Genomic DNA, 26,229 nt, shown 5'->3' with positions numbered 1-26,229 from the left:
TCTCTCTCTCTCTCTCCTTGTTTTTTTTTTGTTTTTTTTTGTTTTTCCTGAGACAGGATTTCTCTGTTCAACAGCCCTGACTGTCCTAGAACTCAATTTGTAGACCAGGCGATCTCAAACTTACAGAGATCCGCCTATCTCTGCTTCCCAAGTGCCTGGGATTAAAGGTGTATACCACCATGCCCAACTACCCCTCATTTCTTGATATTTTCTTTTTCTTTGAGGCAGGGTCTTATATTTCAGGCTAGTCTCAAACTCAGTGTAGATGGTGATGACTTTGAGTTCCCGATTCTCCTACTTGTGTCTCCTGAGTGCTGGAATTACAAATGTGTGCCACCATGCTTAGCTTTATGTTTATATTTATAAATTTATAATTGATAATCTTTGTGCCAGTTTAATTTATAAAGCATGTGCATTTATGCTATTAAGATTAAGGTATAAGAGTGACTTTCAAGATCTAGTTAAATGATGTTTTTCAAGACTATGGAAGTCTTGGTCATAGTCATTTAAATTTCCTGTGCTCCCATACTATTGCATGAAATACTCTGGGACATAGTTATAGTTGTTAGAGAAATAAACATGAGTATATCTACTGGATATTGACCTTATTTTGCTATAGTGCTGAAAGGTCAAATGCTAATTTAGATTTAAAATTTAGGGGGTGGTCTAGTTACCTTCTGGTTCTAGGACTTTTAAAGAGTCATGAGGCTAATTAACCATTATGTTATTAGGTAAGTGATAAAGCTTACCTTTTACCGATTGGCTAATATCATCCCTTAGAACATGAGCTTTCTTATGTATTTTCCCTATACACCTTAGGATAAATATTCATGCATGTTTAATTAGGGCCATATTGCCAAGCAGAATAAGTATGTGGTATTTATCAAATGCCAGGAAATTAGATTTGCTTAAAAAAAAAAAAGCCTTTACTTATTTAGTTGTGCATGTAGGGAGTGTGTGCATGCCACAACATACATGTGGAAGTCAGAAGCTAACATGTGAGAGTTAGTTCTCTCCTTTTTTTTTTTTTTTTTTTTTTGTTGTTGTTGTTTTTCGAAACAGGGTTTTCTGGATCGCTCTGTCTGTCCTGGAACTCACTCTGTAGCCCAGGCTGGCCTTGAACTCAGAAATCCGCCTGCCTCTGCCTCCCAAGTGCTGGGATTAAAGGTGTGTGCTACCACTGCCCAGCTTTGTTCTCTCCTTTTACCATGTATATTCTAGGGATCAAATGTGGGATGTTTGGCAGCAGAGATCTTACCTTGCTAGTCATCTTAGCAGTTTTAGACATGGCTCTGTGAAATTTACAAAATTTGGAATCAGTTTTATATTATGATTATAGACTGTGTGTCAGTACAGTAGCTGAGGGTTAATACAATGTTTTGTCTCTGTCATTCTCTTATGATTAGCCTTGGGAGGAGGAAAAGGTAAATTCAGTTTTTTTTTTTTTAATTTGGTTTTTCAAGACAGGGTTTCTCTGTGTAGCCCTGGCTGTCCTGGAACTCACTCTGTAGACCAGGCTGGCCTCGAACTCAGAAATCCGCCTGCCTCTGCCTCCCAAGTACCGGGATTAAAGGTGTGCGCCACCACTGCCCGGCTCAGTTATTTTCTTGAGTTATGGTCCTGTTATAGAAGCATTTTTTAATATTAGGAAGGCACTGGTATTTGTAAGCAGTGTTTCATGTGTCTGTACAGAAAATACAGCAAATACTTGAAAACTAAGGGAAACACTGTGTTTTTCTTTGCTCCAGGCTCAGTTCTTAGCCTTAGATTGCACAAATGACTAAGTATAGTTCTTGCCTTCACACATTAGTGATATACTGATAGTATTTGGAAAGATAGTTTTCAGACCTTGAATTTAGCAAGTGGCATCCAATTCTGTATTCTTCTTCTTTTTTTTTTTTTTTTTATATTTACTACAAGTACCTCATGCCATTTATTGAGAAAAGCCTTGATTACATGAGTTCCTTTACTGAATATGTTGGTTTGTAGACTTCTCTACTACATGAAAATAAACATGATTTTATTTATTACTATAGAATGGGAGTCACCAAAAATGAGTTTTCTTTTTTTAAAATTGTGCTTACTTAGTATATATGGGTAATAGTCTCAGTCCCTATATCACTTTTTTGACCTTAGTACTTTAATTTTGTCCTATGTCTTTGAAGAAACATGTAAGGATATAATTATTATAAAATGGATTGACAAAAGTAAAATTTACGTTCTCAGTCTATATTAGTATTGGAGTTTGAGTGTACACAAACTTGACTGTCAGATTATAGAAAGCTGTAAGACTGAGGTGGGCTGTGCAAATTGTATTAGATTTTGATGTTTGTTTTTTAAAGACATGATCTCCCTTTGTATCTGGATTGTCTTGAATTCACTAATAGTCCATCTGGCTTCAAACTCAAAGTAATCCTTCTTTCTCCTCTTGAATGCTTGGATTATAGGTGTGTTCTGCCAGGCTAAGCCTGATGAAAATGGTCATGGTTATGATCGTGATGATAGTGATTGTAATGATTTTAAGATTTAGATGGCTGAGCCATCTTTCTAGCCTTTATTTTTTTTTAAAAGATTTATTTATTTATTTTATATATATGAGTACACTGTAGCTGTACAGATAGTTGTGAGCATGTGGTTGTTGGGAATTGAATTTTTTTTTTTTAGAAGTTCTACTTGCTCTGGTCAACTCCACTGTGGTTAACTCTGCTTGCTCCGACCCAAAGATTTATTTATCATTATACATAAGTACACTGTAGCTGTCTTCAGATGTACCAGAAGAGGGTGTCAGATCTCATTATGCGTGGTTGTGAGCTACCATGTTGTGCTGGGATTTGAACTCAGGACCTTCGGAAAAGCAGTCAATGCTCTTAACTGCTGAGCCATCTCGCCAGTCCCTCTAGTCTTTATTTTTATTTGTAATTATGCATCTGTGTATATCTGCATGTGACCATAGGTGACCATGATGGTTAAAAGAGGGTGTTGGATCCCCTTGGAGCAGTTAAAGTTATAAGTGATTGTAGTCACCTCACACCTGCTGTGTCTGGATCTCAGGTCCTCTGTAAGGGTGGGAAGCATCTGAGCTGTCTTGCCAGATCACTGATTATTCTTGGTGATGCTACATTTCTGTGTATTATGACTAGAAGGAATAATATCTCCTGTGTTAGTATTTTTATACACTAAATTGAATATAATAGAGCTTTCTCTTCACTGTATCTTTGGAATTTAGAGGTTCTAATGTCTTCCCATTGCAAATTCCTAGTGGGAAAAGCCTGTTCCTGTTTATTTTGTGATAGGAACACCTTTGCAGCTAATTTCCAATTGTACTCAGTAGTGGTTGTAGAGAGTAGATTTGGTACAGCAGGTGGAATATGTTGGAACTACTTAAGGGAAGATTTTATCTACCAGGTGTTCTTTTAGTTACCTTTTCTGTGGTAGAGCAGATGGGCAGCATTTCTCAAATATGAGCTTCTGTTCACATTCTGACTCCTCCCTACAAGTCCTGGGCTTCCCAGAGTCCAATGTTATGGCCCAGGTTCAGGCTAAGTTCATTTCTACAAGTGCCCTATACTGTGCCGTTAGCATAAGCTGGGTACAAGGGCAGCCAGAGGTCGAGAGAAGTTCAAAACACCATAACCTTTCTGTGCTATGTCCAAGTAACCCCAGTCTGCTCTGCTCCCTGAGTTTTCCCCTCAGCTACCTTGTTTGCCATGTAGTTGTAAAACTCAAAAGAACAAGGGCTGCCTTGCTACAAGAGAAATAGAGAATAGAAGTCATTGTTGCCTAAAACAGGAGAAATAAGTGATTTATGTTTGGGGGCCAATTAAGCTGTAAAACTGGAACAGTAAAGGGACCTGTGATTTCAAGACAGCACTTGCTCTGATTTCTGACATTCAGACAAGGGTCTCCCCAATAAAGGCTGTCAGCTTTCTAGGCTAAATTATTAATTCCTTTCATTCCTCTCAGGGATTGTAAACACCCTATAACACAGGGAAACAATTGGTACTGTTCAGTTATGGGGTAGGTAGAGGGTCAGAGGGTAAACAGTTGGATTAGCAACAGCTGTTCTTTCTCTCTAGTCCAAATTATGTCTCTAATCTACTTCCACAAAGATACGCTGTGGGTTTTGGCCTATATGTAAAGAAGTCTCTTTTTTGTACTATGATTCTAAAACAACCACAGAGAAAACATCAACAAAGAATGAAAATACTTTCATCCTCTTTCCAAAATTGAAGTTGAAGGTTCTTTTTGGTTTATGCTTAGTATTTGTGTGATGTCCGAAGGGCACAAATCAAAGGAAAAGAACCACTTGGAGTTAGACAGATTTCAAATTGTTATAGCATTTTTTTCTTCCCAAACTGGTTGAGGTTAATGATATAGTTTTGAATTAAGAGAAAATGATAATTTTGTTTCAGTTGGTAGTATTAACTTGTGTTTTTCTTTAAAACATTAAAATGTAAACATAAGTATCCCTGATCTCTCCACTAAGAAATAAATGTTATCATTTGAGAATAGTCTTTGCATGTTTGTGTTTGAGATCATCTTTTAATTATTAAGAATCATATATGTATTTTTGTACCCCACTTTCCCTTATACATTTAGAGCATTATCCCCAAGTCATGAGACATTCATTTTAATAAATATTTTTAATAGTAGGATGGCAACTTCATCGAAGGGGAACAACTTTGCCATGGTTTATGTAACCAACTTTTTTAACCCTGGGCATTCAGATTGTTCTACTTTTGCCTACATTATACACTGTGCCAATGCACACATTCATAGTTCATAAGTCCACATTTCAAATTAGTGCTTTAGTTTTTTTATATAAGCAAAAACTACTGAATTAAAGAAGCATGACCTAGGGGCTGGAGAGATGACTTTGTTGGTAAGAGCGGCTGACTGCTTTTCAAGGGCACCAGGGTTATCTTCACGGTGGGCTCGGAGAATCGGATGCTCTCTTCTGGCTTCTGCAAACAATGCATACATGTACACAAACCTACATAGACACACATAAAAATAGATAAATAAATAAGAAATAAAAGTGTGCATCCTGGCTCAAGATTGCTTAGTTTCAATTTGGCCTTAGTATTTTGTTATCTTTGTAATTTTTGTTAAATTATGTAATCTCTGTGCATCACTTTTCTTATCTGAAAATGCAAATAGTAAGAGTATTCTGATTTTATTAAGCCTATTATGAGGATTAAGTGAAGTAATATAAACCGGGCGGTGATGGTGCACGCCTTTAATCCCAGCACTTGGGAGGCAGAGACAGGTGGATTTCTGAGTTTGAGGCCAGCCTGGTCTACAGAGTGAGTTCCAGGACAGAGAAACCCTCTCTCGAAAAACAAAACAAATAAACAAACAAACAAACAAAAAAACAAAAAAAGTGAAGTAAAGGGTTTAGAACAGTGTTTAAGAAATGACAAACACTAGTAAGTGTATGCTGTTCTAGGCTTTTTTTTTAAAGATTTATTTATGTTTATGCATGTGAGTACACTGTAGCTGTCTTCAAACACACTAGAATAGAGCGTTGGATCCCATTACAGATAGTTCAGAGCCACCATGTGGTTGCTGGGAATTGAACTCAGGACCTCTGGAAGAGCAGTCAGTGCTCTTAACTGCTGAGCCATCTCTCCAGCCCTTCTAGGCTATTATTGTATTGTTGAAATTCTCAGTCTGTATTCATGGGCTGTTGTAATCACATTTTATTCAGTAGATTAACCCACCTTTTTTAAAAAAAAATAATTAATTTAATTTAATTTTATGTGCATTGGTGTGAGGGTATCAGATCCCCTGGAACTGGAATCATAGATAGTTGTGAGCCACCATGTCAGTGCTGGGAATTGAACCCAAGTCCTCTGGAAGAGCTCCAGTGCTCCTAACCATTGAGCTATCTCTCCAGCAACCCATGTTTCTTAATGACATAAACATGAGCCATTCTACATATTAGCATATGTTACTGCTTCACAGAAATAGTTTACTTGTTGGCATAATAGGCTGATGTACTATTGAACATTTTGGCATTTTTGTTCTTTACCATTTGGCTCATAGGGGATTTGTCATCATTCCTCCAACCAGCAGCATAGGATAAGTTATCAATTACTCATTTATTTAACTTCTTAGTAGACTAAAGAACTCTCAGATTGTTTTAAGAATATTCACATTATACATGTTTTATTTGATTAATGGTAAGTGTCTTAGTTAGGATTTTACTGCTATGAACAGACACCATGACCAAGGCAGCTCTTATAAGGACAACATTTAATTGGGGTTGGCTTACAGGTTCAGAGGTTCAGTCCATTATCATCAAGGCAGGAGCATGACAGTATCCAGGCAGGCATGGTGCAGGCAGACCTAAGAGTTCTGCATCTTCATCAGAAGGCTGCTAGTGGAAGACTAACTTCCAGGCAGCTAGGATGAGAGTCTTTTTTTTTTTTTTTTTTTTTTTTTTTTTTTTGAGACAGGGTTTCTCTCTGTAGCCCCGGCTGTCCCGGTACTCACTCTGTAGACCAGGCTGGCCTCGAACTCGGAAATCCGCCTGCCTCTGCCTCCCAAGTGCTAGGATTAAAGGCGTGCGCCACCACCGCCCGGCTAGGATGAGAGTCTTAAAGCACCTACAGTGACACACCTACTCCAACAAGGGCACACTTACTCCAACAGGGCCACACCTTCTAATAGTACTACTCCCTGGGCCAAGCATGTGCAAACCATCACAGCAAGGTTAATAGCATATTCAGGAAAGATTTTGTACTGTTTAAATTTTGATTGTTACTTTAAAAACACTGTTTTAGGTTTTTGCTTACCTAGATTTTCTTACCTACTTTATTTCATTTTTAATTTATTTTTACCTTATGTGCATTAGTGTTTCGCCTTCATGAATGTCTGTGTGAGAGTGTTAGTTCCTGGAATTACAGGCAACTACCAGTTGCTACGTGGGTGCTGGAAATTGAAGGCAGGTCCTCTGGAAGGGCAGTCAGTGTTTTTAACGTATGTGCCATCTCTCCAGCACCACCACCCCCCCTTTTTTTTTCCTGTTGGAGACAGGTCTGACTATGCAGCTCTGGATAACCTGGAACTAACTTAACTGTAACAGATAGGGCAGACTTGAACTCACTGAGATCTTGCCTCTGCCTTCTGTCTGAGTGCTCAGCTTACCAGACTTTGTTTCTTTGTTTTTGTTTTTGAGACAGGGTTTCTCTGTGTAACAACAGCTTTGACAGTCCTGGAGCTCACTTGGTAAACCAGGTTGACTGACTCTGCATCCTGAATGCTGGGATTGCTGGGCTTACCAGACTTTTTAAAAATAATATATATTTTTTTATCCAAAAGACTAGGTAAATGAATATAGAAACATCTTCTACCTCTCTATTATTCATAAATCCTATGTAAGTTCTTATTTTCTGAAATTAACTGAAAAAATAAGCCAAGTTAAGGAATTAAAAAAAAAAAAGAGATGAGCTAGGCATGGTGATACATGCTTATGATCTTAGAACTTGGGAGGTTGTGACTGGAGGTGCTTGAGTGTCATGCTTTTCTGGGTTATATAGTGAGACATTGAATCAAAAACCAAACCGAAATGTAAAAACAAAACAAGCCAAACAAACAAACAAAACCCTAAAACAGCCCCTGATCTCAGAGGCTTTAGCCTTTCCTACCATAGTGGTAAATGAGTACTCACTGGGGATATGTGGAAGACAGTGAAATGTACAATTAAGATTAAGAACAGCTTTATAAGAGAGCCCGTCACCACTAACTTGTTCTGGTTTTTCAATTAGCTTTCAAGTATCTTGGGATCAATTTCTTTCTTTCTTTCCTCCTTCCTTCCTTCCTTCCTTCCTTCCCCCCCTCTTTCTTTCTTTCTTTCTTTCTTTCTTCCTTTCATGCTTTATTTATTATATCTAAGTACACTGTAGCTGTCTTCAGAAGCATCAGAAGAAGAGGGCATCAGATCTCATTATGGATGGTTGTGAGCCACCATGTGGTTGCTGCGATTTGAACTCAGGACCTTCGGAAGAACAGTCAGTGCTCTTACCTGCAGAGCCATCTCTCCATCCCAAGTATCTTGGGATCTCAAGGAGACTTTGGGGTGTGGGGTTTTTCTATGTAGCCCAGCCTGTCCTGGCACTCATAAAGATCTACCTGCCTCTGCTTCCCAAGTGCTTGGAATAAAGACATGCATTACCACACCTGGCAATATATCATAACTTTTGATATTAAATAGTAGTACAGGTGCTGTACCAGTGGTTAAGAATACTACCTGCTCTTCCACAGGACCCAGGTTCAATTCTGAGTATCCACATGGCAGGTCACAACCATCTGTAAATCTAGTTCCAGGGGATCTGATGCCCTCTTCTGACCTCTGCATGCAGTGTCTGCACATGGTGCCCATATAAACATGTAGACAAAATCCCCACAAACATAAAAAACCTTTAAGAGGTGGGCAGGTAGTATAGATAAGTCCAACCATTGTCTGCAGATAATCAATATAAAATTGAATAGGAGATATTAAGAAAGGAAAGATCAATGCTATGTAAAAAAAAAATAGTTATTTTTAATCTCATTTTGTGTGTTCACAGCACATGTGTGGAGGTCAGAGGCTGTCTTAGCTAGGGTTTTTGCTTTGTTTTGTTTTTGCTGTGATGAAACACCATGGCCAAACAGCAAGCTGGGGAAGGAGCAGGTTTACTTGGCTTACACTTTCAGATCATAATTCATCACTGGAGGACATCAGGACAGGAACTCAAACAGGACTGGAACCTGGAGGCAGGAGCTGATGCAGAGGCCGTGGAGAAGTACTGCTTACTGGCCTGATTCACATGGCTTGCTTAACCTGCTTTCTTATAGAACTTGGGACCACCAGCCTAGGCATGGTGTCACCCACCATTGGCTGGGCTCTCCTAAACTGAACTCTAATTGAGAAATTGTCTTACAGCTGGATATCTTGGAGGCATTTCCTCAAAGGAGACTCCTTCTCTGATGACTCTAACTTATGTCAAGTTGACACACAAAACCAGCCAGTATAGGGGCAACATTGGATGTTGGGCTTCACTGTTGATCTTGAGACAGGATCCTTTTTAGTGCTACATATTGCCCAGAAACTTCTGGGAAAGTCTTGTCTCTGCCTCCTAACTCTGTATGAACAGTGGGCTTATAGGTACATGGGTTCTGGGGATCTGAACTCAGGTTTAATTTATTTGGATGGCAAGAAGTTTATTCACTTAGACTTTGTCTTAGCCTGAGAAATACTATTTATTGGACATTTCTTATGTGCCAGACACTGTATATATTCTAGCAGTTGTGTGCTAGGAGTGTGCCATATATGATCATTTGATAAATTTGTCTTTATAGGATCTAACCTGTTGAATATAGTACTTTGTTTTCCTTTCCTGTATATGCCAAGTTTTAACCACAGTATAAAGGCCACAGTTCTGTTAAGGGTTGCTGGCTTAACAGGAAAAGGTAGATACAAACTTATGTGGCTTTTTACCATAGAGTGAAAACTGACATATTTATAAAATGCTTAACATTGATTTTTCTTATTAAACACTTATAAAAGCTATTTTAAATACTCTTATATTTAGATAAGAACTGTGAGGCCTGCTTGAGAAGGTGAAAAGATCCCAAAGTATGCCATGAAGTATATGGCTATAGAGACCTTATTTAACTGAATTATCTGTAGCCACCTTAATTTTGGTAAGTCTCAAATGCTAATGGTGGGTCCGAAGAAATAGCTCAGTGGCATAGCCTTTTGCTAGTCTGTACAAGGTTCTTGGTTCAATTCCCATGATCATCATCTTCATCATCTTTGGAGACAGGGTCTTTATGTAATTCTGGCGGGCCTTGAACTCACAGAGATCTGCCTGTTTCTGCCTCCAAGTGTTGGTATTAAAGGTTTGTGCCACTACATGTGGCCCCAACTTTTTACTTTTTTTAAAAAAGAACTTATGTGTAGCAGGATGCTCAATGGGTAGAGGGATTGTTACTCAAGTCTAGTGACCTGAGTTTGATCCTTGGAATCCACGTAAAGGAAGAACTGATCCCATAGAGTTGTCCATTGACTGTCCTTCACAGATGAGAAGTGGAAGGCTTGTGGCCTCCTGTCATACATACAATAAGAAATAATGTTTGTATATATTTTTTGTGAGTACATCCATGTATATGTGTGTTTTATATGTGCATATGAAGAGTTGAAGACAATATAATGTCTTTTTCCTCTTCCTCTCCCTCTCCCTCTTCCTCTCCCTTTCCTTTGAGACGGGGTCTCACTATGTAGCCCTGGCTGATCTGGAACTCAGTTTGTAGGCCAGGCTCGTCTTGAATGCAAAGACCTGCTTGCTTTTGTCTGAGTCCTGAGGTTAAAGACATGGACCACCATGCCAAGCCCTGTATCATGATTTTTATGTGTATGATGAGGTTTTGTCTGTTTGTTTTTGTTTTTTCAAGACAGGATTTCTCTGTTTTGGCTGTCCAATTTGTAGACCAGGCTCGACTCTGAACCATCAGCCTGCCTCTGCTGCCTAAGTGCTGGGATTAAAGGCATGCACCACCCGGCTATGATGGTTTTTCAGAAAGTATCATTTGATCATCTTTTGTATTATAGGATGATTTTGGACAAACTAGAAGAATTCACTGGTGAATTAAGTCCACAAATAAATTTCTTTTATGGCTCAGGTTAAGGACTATTGTATCCTTTAAGGAGACAGTTTCTTTCCTAAAGCATATTAAGATAAATTTGTAAGTCTCCCTGTTTTCCCTTAATGTTTCCTCCTCCATAACATTCACTTAGTGATTAGGGGGTTCCTGGCTGTAGCAGTTCCCCAGGCTTCTAAAGGCCCAGCTTAGTATGTGGCAACACTGCCACATCAGGTCTCCTAAATATGGCCTTTTGATGGGAGTTGCTTTCTGATGGGATTCTTTTGAATAAGGTGGGGGTGGGATGAGATTGAGAGTTTAGGCTGAACTCTCCCAGTCACTTGACCTCTGCCCCTGTTTCAGAGTTTCTACTGACTTGTAGGCATTCTCTATGGAGCCAAGAGTTTAGGGCTTGTTTACAATTGGTGAAAAGATAGTTGGATTCAAAGGCAATTGTTGAGTCCTTGTATAGTCATGGATGCCTGTTACTATCTGGTGGGTGCAAGGGATGCTTGGAGATTTGTAATGGATGACTAAGAAGGAATGAAAAAAAAATCTGAGGCTAGATTTTAGCATTTATTTTTTTCTGGGGAGCAGTATTTTAACAGTTTGAGATAACCCTGTGTCTGTGTGTGTGTGATGAGGGAGCAGTGGTACATCTGACAAAGCAAGTGGGTGAAGGTCAAAGAGCTTTGTGGAGTTAATTCTTTCCTTCTGGCTTTAGGTGAGTTCTGGGGATCATTTGCATGTCATCAGGCTTGTGTGTCACCTGCTTTTACCTACTGAGTCATCTCTCTGGCCCTCATATTTTTAAAAAAGTTGAAAATGGTTGTTTGAATTCAATACCTTTGTATAAAACGTATGCGAAATTTTTCTCATCCGGTTTTGGTTTTTCACTTTGAAGACTAGGCTAACCTCTAACTCATGATCTACTTGTTTTTTGTCTTTCAAGTGCCAGGCTCAAAGGAGTGCGCTACTACATCCATCCAGCCATTTTAACTTTTTCAAAGTGATAATCTTGCATGATTAAGGAAAATAGAATATGTTTTAATGAAAAATTGGTTCCCTTTTAGCCGCCAAGTTTCTGAAACTATTCTGCCAAATAGTTTCAAGCCTTAGCTCTAGCTTCCCACGTAGAGCACAGGCTATATATCTAGATTATATGCATTCATTCTTATCCCTCCTTTCCTTCAATTTTTATTTTATTTTTTAAGGAAGAATTTTCATGTAGCTGGGCTGATCTTGATAACCCTGTGTTGTCAGGGTTGCCTTTAACTCAAAATTTTCTTACCTTAGCCTCTGAAGTGCTAGAATTACATGTGTCTGCCAACCATACCAAGTCAGAATTCTCTTCTTTTGAAATTGCTCTGAGGAAGAAATTCTCTAAAAGCCTAGAATAGATCAGTGAGATGGCTCAGCCAGGGAAAGTGGCTTGTTGCAAACCCTGGCCTTCTGAATTCAGGGCCTGTAACCCACATGGTAGAAGGAGAGAACCAGCTTCCTCAAATTGTCCTTTGACCTACACATGCACACTTTGACATGTGCATGCATATATGTATACATGCATGTACATAGAAGCACACACACAGTGTAAATGAAAATTTAAACCCTAGAATAATGTTTTGAAAGTGCCTATTTATAGCCCCACTTCTAGAATTGGTCTTCTTTTTTTTAAAGATCTGTTTATTTATTATGTATGTGAGGATACTGTAGCTGTCTTCAGACACACCAGGAAAGGGCATTGGACCCCATTACAGATGATTGTGAGCCACCATGTGGTTGCTGGGAAATGAACTCAGGACCTTTGGAAGAGCAGTCAGTGCTCTTAACCACTGAATCATCTCTCCTGCTCCTTGGCCTCCTATTTTGTGTCAGGAGACTTAAATTTAGTATTGGCAACAATGAAGGTTGGCCTTGGTGGCAGTGCACACCTTTAATATCAACAGAGCCTGGTGGTCTCTGCAATTTCAAGGCCAGCCAGGGGCACACAGTGACATCCTGTCTCAAAAAGAGAAGAGAAGAAAAGAAAGAATAAATAGAACATTCATTTGGTAGTTTTCAATATGAGATGGAGTATATTGGCAATTACAAGGTTAACTGCTAAATGTGACCCTATTGGATGCATGGTACAGTTGAAATACAGGAACTGACACATACCTGTAATCCCAGAACTTGGAAGGTAGGGGCATGAGAATCAGTAGTTCAGAATCATTTGGGATGCACAGTAAAGTCCAGGCCAGCCTGAAATAGATGAAACCATGTTAGAAAAGAGAATGCAAAAGCAGAAGCTTGCATGCTGCCATCTGCTGATGCCTGCTGATGCAGGAGTTCTTCATCCATAAAACTGAATGATCAGCCGGGTGGTGGTGGTGCACGCCTGTAGTCTCAGCACTTGGGAGGCAGAGGCAGGTGGATTTCTGAGTTCGAGGCCAGCCTGGGCTACAGAGTGAGTTCCAGGATAGCCAGGGCTATACAGAGAAACCCTGTCTCCAAAAAACAAAAACAAAAACAAAGACAAAAAAATGAATGATCCCTGCTGCGGGTCACTGAAACAACACACGTACTGGTGGGCTATGTAAGTTACCATTGTTTACCCACTAGTTATTCCTGAATCTTTCTCCTTAGTTGAAATATGGGAATAAAATATCTGACTACTTTGTTAATGTTAATATTTAATGAGCATTTATTGTATTATGTCATTCAAGTATTGCCTTGTTTACTTTTCCTAGTAGCTCTATGAAGTTATTCTCAACTCGAGTTCTTTTTGCTTTGCAGATGGGGAGACTGACAGTTTAACACTCGGCCAAGGCCATATACCTGGTAAGTGGTGGAGCTGCTCTGTGTGATCCCAAAGCCCTCACTCTTTGTATCTTTTTAAAATTGAGATATGAAATTTTTATACAAGGAAATGTTCCTGTCTGGAAATGTAAATCAAAGCAGTGTTCACAAGATTATTAATCATTGTAATCCATCGTTAAAATTTCCTTATGCATTTTCCTATTTTGATCCACTACTTAATTCCTAAAATCTAGTAATTTCTTAATACTTGTTCTACAGTCTTACATGCATAATTTCATACTCATTTGCTCTTTTGTGCCTCTTTACCCCAATATGTGACAATAATCCATAATGCACGAGTTAATAGCTTGCTTCTTTCTTCCTTTCCTTTCCTTTCCTTTCCTTTCCTTTCCTTTCCTTTCTTCTCTTTTTAAAAAACTTTTTTTTTTCTTGAGGCAGGGTTTCTCTGTGTAGCCCTGGCTGTCCTGGAACTCACTCTGTAGACCAGGCTGGTCTCGAACTCAGAAATCTACCTGCCTCTGCTTCCCAAGTGCTGAGATTAAAGGCATGCAGCACCACTGCCCAGCTCTTTTTTATTTATTTTTTTTAAGATTTACTTATTTGTTATATGTAAGTAGACTGTAGGTGTCTTCAGATACCCAAGAAGAGGGCATCAGATCCCACCACAGATGGTTGTGAGCCACATTCGGTTGCTGGGATTTGATCTCAGGACCTTCGGAAGGGCAGACAGTGCTCCCAACCCCTGAGCCATCTCGCCAGCCCCAGGATGGAATTTTTCTATCTGCATTTCCTTAATGTTATCATACACTTATTGGATATTCATGTGTCATCTTTTTAAATGCCTCAAGTCTTGATCATTAGAAACATTAAGTAAGCTCTTTGTTTACTTTTTGTATTGTTGGCACTTTTATATTCTGGGTTTTTTGTTGTTGTTGTTGTTGTTTTGTTTGTTTGTTTTTTTCCTGAGACAGGGTTTCTCTTTATATCCCTGGCTGGCCTGGAACTCACGCTGTAGACCAGGCTGGCCTTGAACTCAGAAATCCACCTGCCTCTGCCTCCCAAGTGCTGGGATTAAAGGTGTGTGCTACCACCGCCCGGCCTATATTCTGGGTTTGTCATATGATCTATGTAGTATGAATATTTTCTCCTAGTCTGATTTTTGTTTTCATTTTTAACATTGTTAATATGGTGAATTTAACTTATAACTTTTTATGAAGCCTTATTTTTGGAACCTTTTGTTATTCTTATATCTTCACTAGAAAATCTTAATTTAACCAAATTCCATTTTCTTTTAGAAACTATGGTTTTAGGACTACATTCATGTTCATAATTTTGACGTTTTATAAAATAGGAATCAAAGTTTTTCATATGGAAATTTGTTTCTTGTCAAAGTCTTAATGAATATTTTGAAGTTTTTCTTAAAAAAAAAAAAACCATGTGAATCTGTGGGGTTTTTATTGTCTTTCATTAGTCTTTGTTAATCTTCTCATAAGAGCCATAGTGTCTTGAAACTAGGGGGGTACTTCCATTGTTCCTTTTCAAAGTTATTTTGCCTTAGTTTTTTTGTTTTTAAAAAGTCCATATAAAGTTTAGAATCAACTTATTTAAAAAAACAAAAACATCACTGAGATATTTATTGAATTACACTGATCCTATCAGAAGAGTTGTCGTCTTCTTTTCAGTGTTGGGTAAACTGAGGTTCTTGACCCTGTGAGCAAAGGGTTTTATTCTGGTTGAAGTTGCCATCTTAACAATAGCAGTCTTCTAATCTTTGAATTTAGTTTGTCTTGCCACTTAATGCAGCATCTTTATTTTTTCTTATTAATGCTTTAAAAATATTAATGTTTATCTTGCTTTTCTTTAAAATTATTTGTAACTATTTTGCTTTTTAATACTATGATGAAGCAAACTGGTTTTAAACTTTATTTGCTCAATTGTTGCCTAGTTGTGTAGAAATGCAATTGATTTTGTGTATTGAATTGTATTGGATTTGTTTACTAGCTCTGCTAGTTATTTAAAAAAAACCTGTTGGGGCTTTTGTGTGCATAACAGTGAATAAAGACCACCTTATGTTTTCGTTTTTGATGTTTATGGTGTTTATTTGTTTTTCTTACTGTACTGGGTAAGATTTCTAGTATAGTGGTAGATATTGATGGCAATGATATTCTTGTCTTGTTCTAAATCTTAGTAGAAAGAGTTCATTTTCTATTGAGATTAATTCTATATAAATTTTTCTTTCAGTTATTTTAAATAATTTTTTCAGTTGTGTGTGTGTGCACATGCATATAATAAATACCAATTTTTCTGTATAGCTCCTGGTGGCATATAACACTTCGTGCATGTGGGGTGTGTGTGTGTGTGTGTGTGTATAATTGACACCAGAGTCTTTTGTATAGCTCCTGGTGAGATATAACACACCATGAAGCTTAGCTCAGCTCAGTTCAGGCTGGCCTTTAGCTCATAATTGTCCTGGTTATACCTCTTTAGTTCACAGATTACTGGCACCTACTATCATCTCTAGCTCTTTTTCGTGTGTGTGTGTGTGTGTGTGTGTGTGTGTGTGTGTGTGTGTGTATATGCACATATACATATATATGGATGTGAGTATGTGCATGATATGTACCACTGTGTGCATGTGGGGATCAGCAGCCAACCTCCGTCATCAGTCCCCATTGTCTGCCTTGTTTGAGAAGAAGGTCTCTGTGTTTTCCACTATGTAAGTCAGACTAGCTAGGTTGTGAGGTTCTGGAAATTCTCCTTTTTTGGCCTCCCATCTCCTGGTATCAGGTTTACAGATGCTTGTGCTACAGATCTGCCCTTTGCATAGGTTTTGAATATTTAAATTCGGGTCCTCAAACTATTTTTTTTGTTTGTTTTTTTTTTTTTTTTTTTTAAACCCAGTTAACCACCTCTCCAGGGCATGGCTCTTCTTTTATTTTTTTAAATTTGTAATAGAAAACAGGTGACATTTGCTTTCAGTACTTTCAAGCATGCCAATTCAGTAGTATTGATTACATTCACATCAGTGTATAATGTCACCAGCATCCATCTGTAGAACTCGCATCTAGAACTGAAATTCATACTATATTAATAGAAACTCCCTGTAACTCCTAGGACCTGTCAATCTACAAATGGAACAGAATGACTTTATATGTCAGGACAGTTTTCTGGGCATGCTATTCTGTTTGTATGTCATTATCTCTGTACCACAGCATTTTGAATATTAATAGTTTTGCAATAAGTTCTTTCTGTATCTATGGATCTTTCTCCATATAGTTATCTGTTAAGGGAATCATAATATTTGCTCTTATGTGACTTAGCAAATAATAATGCTCTCAAAGTTTACTCATATTGTTGTATGATCTGTTAGAATTCACTTATTCTTTAAGGCTGGATAATGTTACATGTATATACCATATTTTATTTATTTATTCACTAGTTAGTAGATACTTGGTTTTCTTCAACATTGAGCTATTGCAAATAATCTTGTTGTGAACATGGGTGTACAGCAGTGTATCTCTGAGTTTCTATTTTAATTTCTTTTGGAACTATACCCAGAAGTAGAATTGCTGAACCATGCGATAATTGTGGTTTTTGTTTTTAAGTATCTTCTGTTTTTTTTTAAATTGTTTTATATAATTTTTTTTTGCTTTTTGAGATCTTATCTATCCACCCACACCCCATGTCTTCCCAAATACCACCTCTGACTTTCATTCAAATTCATGGACTCTTTTTCTTTAATTTTTGTTGTGTATATATGTATGTATATATGTTGTATTGTTTTCAATACCAGAATCACACATACACACATACACACACAAAGAATTCCAGTTTCTCTACATTCTTACCACATCCTGTATTTTTTATTTTTATTTGTATTTTCCCTAGTCTTTAGTGGTATTAACATCTTTTCATGTGTTTATTTGCCATTTGTATCTGCAATGTTTTCAACTTTTGTGCTTCCTTTTAAATTAGTGTCTCAGTGGGGTTGCCTGGTTGTTTTAGTTATAGGGGAATTCTTTTAAATTCTAGGTAATGACATTTATCAGATACCTAATTTGCAACCTCTCCCATTTTGCATACTGATTTTCTTCTTTGTTGAATATATTCATAGACACACAAGGGTTTAATTTTTTTTTCATTTTGAATTTCTTGTGTTTATATCAAACTCAGGATATCATATATTCCAAGTGTGCCTTCAACAGCTGAATTACACATTGCCCTGGAGTTTTAATTTTGATGTTGTCCAATATACTTTATTCTTATTCTTATTACTTTGTCTGTACTTTGGGTTTTTATAGCCATAAAAACCACTGCTCAGTTCAAAGTCATTGTTACAGTTTCAATATGAAATACCCTTCATACTCACATATATATCTTTGGTCACCTCATGCAGCAAAAAATATATGACCAACAGTCATCTGTTTTATGATGTATAGGAAACAGAGAAAGTGAAGAATGGAAGACCAGGTTTAACTTTCAGAGATTCCCTTCCTGAATTGATAATTCCCCAGGTAGGCTTCATCTCTGAAACTTTCTACCACCTCTCAAAATGGTAATAGCACATTAGCCTCTGGGGCCATTTTATACTCAAATCATAATAATTTAGCCCCCCCCCCTCCTTCTCAGAGTCATCTTGTGAGTTTTTTTTTTTTTTTTAAGATTTATTTATTTGGGGCTGGAGAAATGGTAAGAGCACTGACTGTTCTTCCATAGGTCCTGAGTTCAATTCCCAGCAACCACATGGTGGCTCACAACCATCTGTAATGTAATCTGATGCCGTCTTCTGGTGTGTCTGAAGACAACTACAATGTGTTCATATAAATAAAATAAATAATTTTTTCAAAAAAAATGTTTTATTTATTTTATGTATATGAGTACACCATTGCTCTCTTCAGACACCAGAAGAAGGCATCAGATCCCATTACAGATGGTTGTGAGCCATCATGTGGTTGCTGGGAATTGAACTCAGGACCTCTGGAAGCAGCAGTCAATGCTCTTAACTGTTGAGCCATCTCTCCAGCCCCCCAGAGTCATCTTGTGAAGCCCAGTGTACATAATCTATTTCCTAGACTTCTCAAAAATCTTAGCAATTCCAACATGTTTCAAAAGTTGAATTCCTTCTTGAGAAACTCTTAGATGAATACCTGGACTATCAAAAGCAAGCTGCACACTCCCAAGATCACAATGTTACATTTCCACCCAAAAGAGAGGAAGGAATAGGGATGTAGAAGAGATAAGATCAAAACAAGAGAGAAACCTATTAAGACAAGCATTTAAAATCTGTAGCCCTTTTTCTGGCATCTGGGTTATCTGGGAGGTACAAAATAGTATGATGTGAACTCCAAGACATTTGTGCAATCCCACCCCATGCCCTTTCAGGTTTCAGCCTGTACAACTCCTTTGGGTTGTCTTTGCTTGCTGCTTGTAGTTTTCAGTGGCTATTCTATGTTCTTGGCATTTCTAGCTTACATGGATTTTCTGTTATATCTTTGCTAACTCTTGAATTTTGCATGTCTGCAAAACTACTATCATGAGGATAACACTCAAGCTATTAGCAGACTTGGTGTTGTCCTTCCAGTGCTGGAGTAGCTGAGCCATTTGGACCAGTCACAGCAGCCTATGAGTACTCACATGTTTGAATCCATTTCCTAGGCAGCCCTGTGCCAGCCGCTGGATACCTGGGATCTCGCTTAAGGGAATTGTTGGAGATGAGTTTAAAACATTCATTCCCTTGGGTAGACTCTGACATCTTCTATGATGCCCTAAAGGCATGTTTGCTGCCTTGCAAAGTAGGGTTTTTTCTTAGGGAATTTAATATCCTTGGAAAAATTGTTGTGTTTTTACTGCTTTTTGGTCATATTTATCACTGTTAATCTTACTGAAAACAATCCGCCATAACCATGCCACAACCTAAATTAGTCTACTATCTTTAAACTGGGAGTTGCACAAAGACTCAGGACATGTAAGAAAGCTTTTGCTGGAATGTAACATGAATGGCTTCCAAATAGAGTCCTCCGTCCCACTGGAAACCTCAAGAGCAGTCACATTTATAATTCACATTTCAGTCCATCTGAAACCTCAGGAAGGTAGACTTTACTTTATGCATTTCTACTAACATTCCTATCTTTTGAGCACTTACCAGAGTCACTGCCCTGGTTAGCTGCTTCCGACTCTTTCATGTTCCTCTTGAGAGCTAGTTCCAAAAGCTTATGAACCACAGGTCAACGACGATCCATTTTCTTTCTTCTTCTTCTTTTTTGTTTTGTTTTGTTTTGTTTTGTTTTGTTTTGTTTTGTTTTGGTTTTGGTTTTTTGAGACAGGGTTTCTCTGTGTAGCTCTGGCTGTCCTGGAACTCTGTAGACAGGCTGGTCTCGAACTCAGAAATCTGCCTGCCTCTGCCTCCCAAGTGCCGGGATTAAAGGCATGTGCCTCACGACGGCAGATCTACTTTCTTTGTAACAACTTTCTGTCACTCGGATAACAACTGAGCAAGGACGATGAAGTGATTAGCTAATTATTACTTCTCTGTTGCTAGGAAGCAAATTATATGTGTATTTTCTTCAGTTTTCCTCTGCTGCTGCATTTGAGCCCGAGCCTATTTATTTCCCTGTTCCTGTTAGTTAATCCTCCATAGAAATACCCTCACAGACACACCCAGAGATGTGCTTCACCAGTTTTGTAAAAACTTTTTAGTCTACTCCAGTGGGTATTCAAGGTGTGCCATCACTGTCATGAAGCTTTCCCCATTTTCGCATAAAAATTTTATTGTTCTTTATATTTTATATTTGATAATTTTTTGCATATAGTGCAAGGTAACATATATCTTCATTCTTTTGTATATAGACATTGTTTTTCCTGTCTCTGTGTTAAAAAGATTTCTTTCCCTATTGAATGTGGAAAAAATTGTTTGGCCTTGCCTAGCATGTACAGGACTCTAGGTTTAGTACCCAGCACTACAAAGACAAAACAAAACAAAACAAATAATCAAACAAACTACACACAAATGTTTGGTAAGATGCAGACAATCTATTGGCCTGCCTGTCATACAGCCTATAGCATGCTGTTTTGTTTTTGGTTTTCAATATTCAAGTTTGAACTCAAGGATTTGAGTATGTTAGGTAGTGCTTTACCATTGAGCCAAACCCCTATCCCCCTGTGTCACAGGTGCTTTGCTTTTATGGCTGTAGGTCTGTAGTCAGGTTTTTGTTTTGTTTTGTTTTGTTTTGTTTTAAACAGTGTCTTTACTAGCCTTTGTTGCCCAGAACTTGCTGTGTAGACCAGGAAGGGTCATAAGAGAGCCCACCTACCTCTTCTTCCCAAGTACTGGCATTTAGGTGTATATCAGCATGTCCTGGCCCAGTTTCTGTTTTTCTGTGAGAAAGAATTTCTCCCTGTATCCTGGACTGACTTGGGATTCGCAGTCTTCTTATATCAGCCTTCAAATGCTGGGATTGCAAGCATGTTCCACCACACCTAGTCTACCTTTTAGCCAGTTTTGAGGTCAGGAAGCTATAGATTACAAAAAGATAAAATACAGTCAGCTTTTGGAAATTTCCTTTTTTATTTGTACCTTGGTAGGAGTTTTATTATGAACAATGTCCAAGTTTTTAAATACAGTTTCTCTATCTTGTATTGTTGATGTGGTTTTACTGATTGAAGTTTGAAAGCTGAGTGGCCCATATAACCTGGAGATGGGGGGGGGAAACTCATGTAGTTATGAAGTATTAAAATTTTCATGTTTTAATAAATTAAACTTGGGAAATTAATTTTATTAAGCAGGTTAATCCTTGGGAGCCAAAGCTTGTCTTAACCTCAGTACCATACTGTCTATAAACTACTTTTGTTTTTCTTTAACCCATTCATTATCTTGAGTACATATCTTTTATTTGTATAAATCTATATTTTATGTAGTTACAAATTATGCAACTGGTTTTTTAGATAGTTACAGGAGCTCTTACCTGATTCTGAAGACTCCATCTAGAGATTTGTTCTGGAACAGAAGAGGTGGGCCACTGTGGTGATGTTTGGTGTATTATTCCTACATAGTCCACTAGGTGGTGACAGGCCCTAACTGAAGAATGAAGAGGGAGGTCCTTGAAAGTAACAAGATATAATTACTTGCTATGGAACCATAAAACAATGTTTTTTGTTATAAGAGCATATATGAATACTAATTGAAAATACTGTCTTTTTGTTGTTGTTTTTCTTCTCTTGTCTTTTAGCCTTCATATTCCTAACTTGTGTTTTAGTGGTTCCGTTGCAGTGGCCAGGATCATCTGTAACATTGTATACTCTTTGCCTAGGACCTGTTTGAGTACCAGTATGGTGACAAGGTCTGAGGTGATCAGCTGAGCTAGACACACAAGAAGGTGCTTGTGACTTCTAATACTTAGTGCTTTAGTGAAGTAGGAAGTAAACATGACTCCTACATTTGTCTTAAGCTGTATCCTGTAATTGGAAATGATTTCACAATCCTAGAGCAGTTCTATCCTTCTTCACTTTTCTCACTTGTGTATTCCTTTTTTAATTGAGTTTTGTATTTTAGCTACGTAGGTGCTATGATGTTTGGGTGTAATTCCCTGAAAATATGTTTGACCAGCTTAGGATAGAAAATCTTTTCTCACCAAAGAAACTATAAACAAGTGAAGAAGGGTGTATTAATGAAAACCACTGAGCTTGGGATAAGATCAACATACATTGCATTTTTTCTGGAGTTGTAAGCAGGCTATGAGCCGCTAAGCTTTCTGCTGTAGCAGGTCACAGTTTGAAAAAACTGCTTGTTAAAAATGATGATCTTAGGTATAGAGTGGTAGCATTATTCATCATTTATAAGATCCTGGGTTTAGCTCCAGTATTATGAATTTAAAAAAGAAAAGTATAAAAATTTTGTTGACAACTCTATATAACCTGAGGTTATAGTTTTGTTGTGATAGTGCATTATCAGACTGCCAGGGCTTTATTCTGGATGTCTCGAGGTGAGACAGCTATAGGGCTACTTTACCAGCTCCCGAGTTGACAAGTGTTGAAACTATGTGAAGGGTGGCAGAGCACTTGCTAGACAACACTGGACTCTGAGTGTGGTCCCCAGCATGGGGGTGACAGGGTTTTAACAGGTTGTATCAAAAGGACTGACAACAAGCCAGGTGTGGGTGATGCACACCTTTAGTCCCAGCACTTGGGAGGCAGTGGCAAGCAGATCTTTGAGTTTGAGCCAGCCTGGTATATACAAAGCAAGTCCCAAATAGCCAGGGCTGGTTACACTGAGAAACCCTGTCTGACAAAACCTAAAACCAAACCAAACCAAACAAAACCAGTATGAGACAATGCCAGGGATTTGTGAAAAAGCCCAAGTGAAATAGAAATCTGGCATAGACTTGTTCCTCCAATCCCAAGCTTTAATCCATTGTCTTGAGTGAGTAAATCCATATCTGACATATCTTTGAATGAATAGACAGTAAACTATACAGATAAAGGATGCTAAGGAGTGAGCTGTAGAAATCAGGCTCCATAATATACATAAGGGGAAACCCTGTGATAGGAGGAACTTTGTCATTGAGGCAGAGACACACTTCATAGGTTTAGTTCAGAAACTGGTGAAAACAGAAGCCCACATTATCACTAACTTACATCATCATTAGGGGCAGGGTCTTGTGTAGCTCAGGGTGGCCTCAAAGTTGCATTCCTCTTCCTCAGCTCCGTGACTCATTTTTCATATTCAGTATCAACAACAGTTATAAATATACAAAGGAACAATGTCTGGCTTGCATGTAAGAGGGAAAATGAGTTAGTAAAAGCTGTATCTCAGGTGACACAGTGTGGATCTGGCACACAGACTTTTCAGCTATTTCTTTCTTTTTGGGTTTTGAGATAGTTTCCCTGTTTAGCCTAGGCTGGCCTTGAACTCTAAATCATCCTTCATCGGACTTTTAAAGTTCTGAGATTATAGGACATACTTCAGCTCCTCAAAGCTTTTCCATTTTTTCTTTCAACAGGGCTTACACATTGTTGGCATGCAGCATAGAGATTCTTCAAAGAAAGAAAACCATATTTAAGGAATTAGAAGAAAATATGAAGATATTGACTTAATACAAAGAATTTTAATAGCCAGATACTAAGAATAAACTGGGGGATGAACAGCACAACTGAACTGAAATATTAAGCAGGATGGATTTGTAAAAACTTGGAGATGATAGAAGAAAAAAAGAGATCTCTGTATATCTTATTTAATATACAGAGCAGAAGAGGAGAAAATTGAAAAAATGAACAGAACTTGAGAGATCTATAGGGTAGCATCGAGTGTTCCTTTAATGAGAATCGGACAGGGAAGAGTGCGGAACTGGAGAGACTGCTCAGCAGTTAAGAAAGAGAGCTAGCTGCTCTTCCTGAGGATCCAGGTTTAATTCTCAGCACACACATGGCAGCTCATAACTGTAACTCTTGTTCCATGGTATCTGACACCCTCATACAAACATACATGCAGTCAAATTGCCATTGTACATAAATTAAAAATAAATAAAATTTTTAAAAAGGGAGGAGCAAGAAAAGGGGGTAGAAAATAGAGGGATAATTGCTTTAGATTTCCAGAATCTGATAATAAACATTCTACAGTGTAGTATAAACAATGTAGTATAAATAAATGTAAATAATCTATATATCCAGAACACTTGATAAATCCTTAGTGTAATAAGCATTTACTTGAAAAACAGGGATAATGAGAAAATCTGAAAAGTAACAAGAAAAAGAAAAGTAAAGATAGGATTTATGGTTGAGTTCTGTGAACATAATGGGTGGCTGAAGTCGGTAGGATAAAAAATGTCCAAAATGAGTCGAAAAGATATTCTCACCTATAAGAAGAAATTGTTCTCGAAACTCTAACTTAGATTCTGTAGGTGGATGATAAGGATGAAAGGAAGCTGCTGTGCTGGTAACAACATAAATCTGTTATTTTCAAATATTTCCATACAGAGTACAGTCTGTAACTACAATGGAACTAAATTAAATATCCACAGTGGAATGAAGCCTATGATGTCTCCAAATATGTGAAGCTAAATCAGACAGAGAAGAATTTCAAAAGCTGGGTGATCATGGTGCATGCCTTTAATCTCAGCACTCTGGAGGCAGAGGCAGATGGATCTCTTGAGTTTTGAGGCATCCTGGTCTACACTATAGAGCAAGTTCCAGTACAGCCAGGGCTACAACGACAAACTAACTCAAAAACAATCTTTTTTCAAGTTAAACTTAAAAATACTTTAACTAAATAGAAATGGAAGTATTACATGACAAAATTCTATGATCTATAATCAAAGCTATGTTTGAAGGAGGCTTATAGTTGCATGACTTTCCTAATTTTCTGTAATGGAAAGCACTGAAAAACAAGACAGAAAATAATGAAACTAATCTGCTTAGTCTGAATAAATGAAGCATACCTATACCTAGACTGGCCAAGAAAAACAAGAGGAATAAGTGACTCTCCTGAAAAATTTTATTCCAAACAAATCAGTCAGCTTAGCTGAGGCAGAGAAATTCCTAGAAGGATAAAATTATCAAGACCATACAAATGAAGCTGAGAGAGGGGTTGGACAGCTGTGCCTGTGCTCAGATGAATTAAGAAGTGGCAATATTTAAGTTTCACCTTCATTTAGAAATTAGAAAAGAGGTTGCTTTTTAACTCATTGTATGAGTACAACATTGTCCCTCTATAAGAGACAAACATACAAGAAACCCTTGACCATTTTTTCTTTTTTAACATTGGCAGAATATTTAACAAACACTAGCAAATTAGTTTCAGCAATATAATAAATGTATGAATACCTAATACATGAACCGTGACTTCTTGGTATTTATTTTAAGAATGCAAATAAATTAACACAAGATTTAACTTACCAAGTAACCATAGGTGTTCTCCTTTTGACATCTTCTTCACCTGTGTATTTGTGGGGAGGAGGGAAGAGTGTGCACATGTCAGTCTGTGTGAAGATCTGAGGATGGCCTACCAGACTTAAGCTCTCTCCTAGCTCGTGGATGCTGGTAATTGAACTCAGATTGTCTAGCTTGGTGGAAAGGGTTGTTACTCCTAGATCCATTTCACTGGTCCCACAAATAATTTTTAAAAGGTAGGGCAGGAAAAAATTTGGTGTTTTTGAGCTATTTAGTTGTGTTGGAACTCCTAACACCCACCTTTTCTCAGTAGACCAGCTGCAGTGCAGAAACAACACGTTAAAACTCACAGGACTATGCCTGCTTGGGGCCACCACTCCCTGCTTTCTCCATGCTTTACTGCCCAAAATAGTCATATGTAAATAAATGTGTATGATTGTGTTCCAATAAAATTGCTGTACAAAAGTAGTCAACCTGGCCATATAGGTCAAGAGTTTATTTTAAAAATCTTTACAAAAATTTTTAGAAGACTTAAGGGCTGGTGAGAGTCTCCCCAGTTCTTTCAGCACTGGTTCTAGCCAGGGCAGGGAAGGGAAAAGGGCATCCAAATTGAGTAGAAAAGATTATAACTCTTTATTTGTAGAAAATGTAATCTTATATATGGTCCTAAGGATTCCACAAGTCAGATGGAGCTGAATTGACAGTGTCACAAGATCACTGTACAAAATTGTGTTTTTTAAAAATATATTAACCGTAGTAGTAAATAATAAAAATAAGTTGCATTCATAATTGTAGCAAATGAATAAATCTAACTTGTACAAGATTTATATACTAGAAGCTATAAGTATTGCCAAGAGAATAAATGGAGAAACATGCCATGTTTGTGGATTAAAAGTTTAAATGTTGTTAAGATACTCTTTG

At 37.8% G+C, this 26,229-nt stretch overlaps 1 protein-coding gene and 1 long non-coding RNA gene across 5 annotated transcripts in view; one reads left to right on the top strand and one right to left on the bottom strand.

The window, feature by feature from the left end:
• The window catches only part of Nr6a1 (nuclear receptor subfamily 6 group A member 1), a 183,474-nt gene that overhangs the window by 31,391 nt on the left and 125,854 nt on the right, over positions 1-26,229 (top strand). For 3 of the 4 annotated variants that reach the window (XM_031370119.1, XM_031370120.1, XM_031370121.1), the window contains exon 3: positions 13,405-13,449. In XM_031370119.1, the coding sequence (XP_031225979.1) occupies positions 13,405-13,449 (45 nt within the window). Of the gene's footprint in view, positions 1-13,404; positions 13,450-23,423; positions 25,255-26,229 lie in introns of those variants that run through there. The other variant, XR_004118560.1, reaches the window with a different exon arrangement.
• LOC116090110 lies at positions 4,527-25,354 on the bottom strand. The gene is made up of 6 exons (XR_004118561.1): positions 25,315-25,354; positions 23,059-23,191; positions 21,390-21,524; positions 20,739-20,940; positions 12,787-12,870; positions 4,527-4,993 (listed from the first exon to the last, which is right to left on the bottom strand). It is a non-coding gene; the product is annotated as an uncharacterized LOC116090110 (long non-coding RNA).

The sequence above is a fragment of the Mastomys coucha genome, unplaced genomic scaffold (genome assembly GCF_008632895.1).
Source record: "Mastomys coucha isolate ucsf_1 unplaced genomic scaffold, UCSF_Mcou_1 pScaffold15, whole genome shotgun sequence".
Taxonomy (NCBI): domain Eukaryota; kingdom Metazoa; phylum Chordata; class Mammalia; order Rodentia; family Muridae; genus Mastomys; species Mastomys coucha.
Note: the sequence above shows the minus strand (reverse complement) of the source record. Positions and strands in the feature narration are given on the sequence as shown.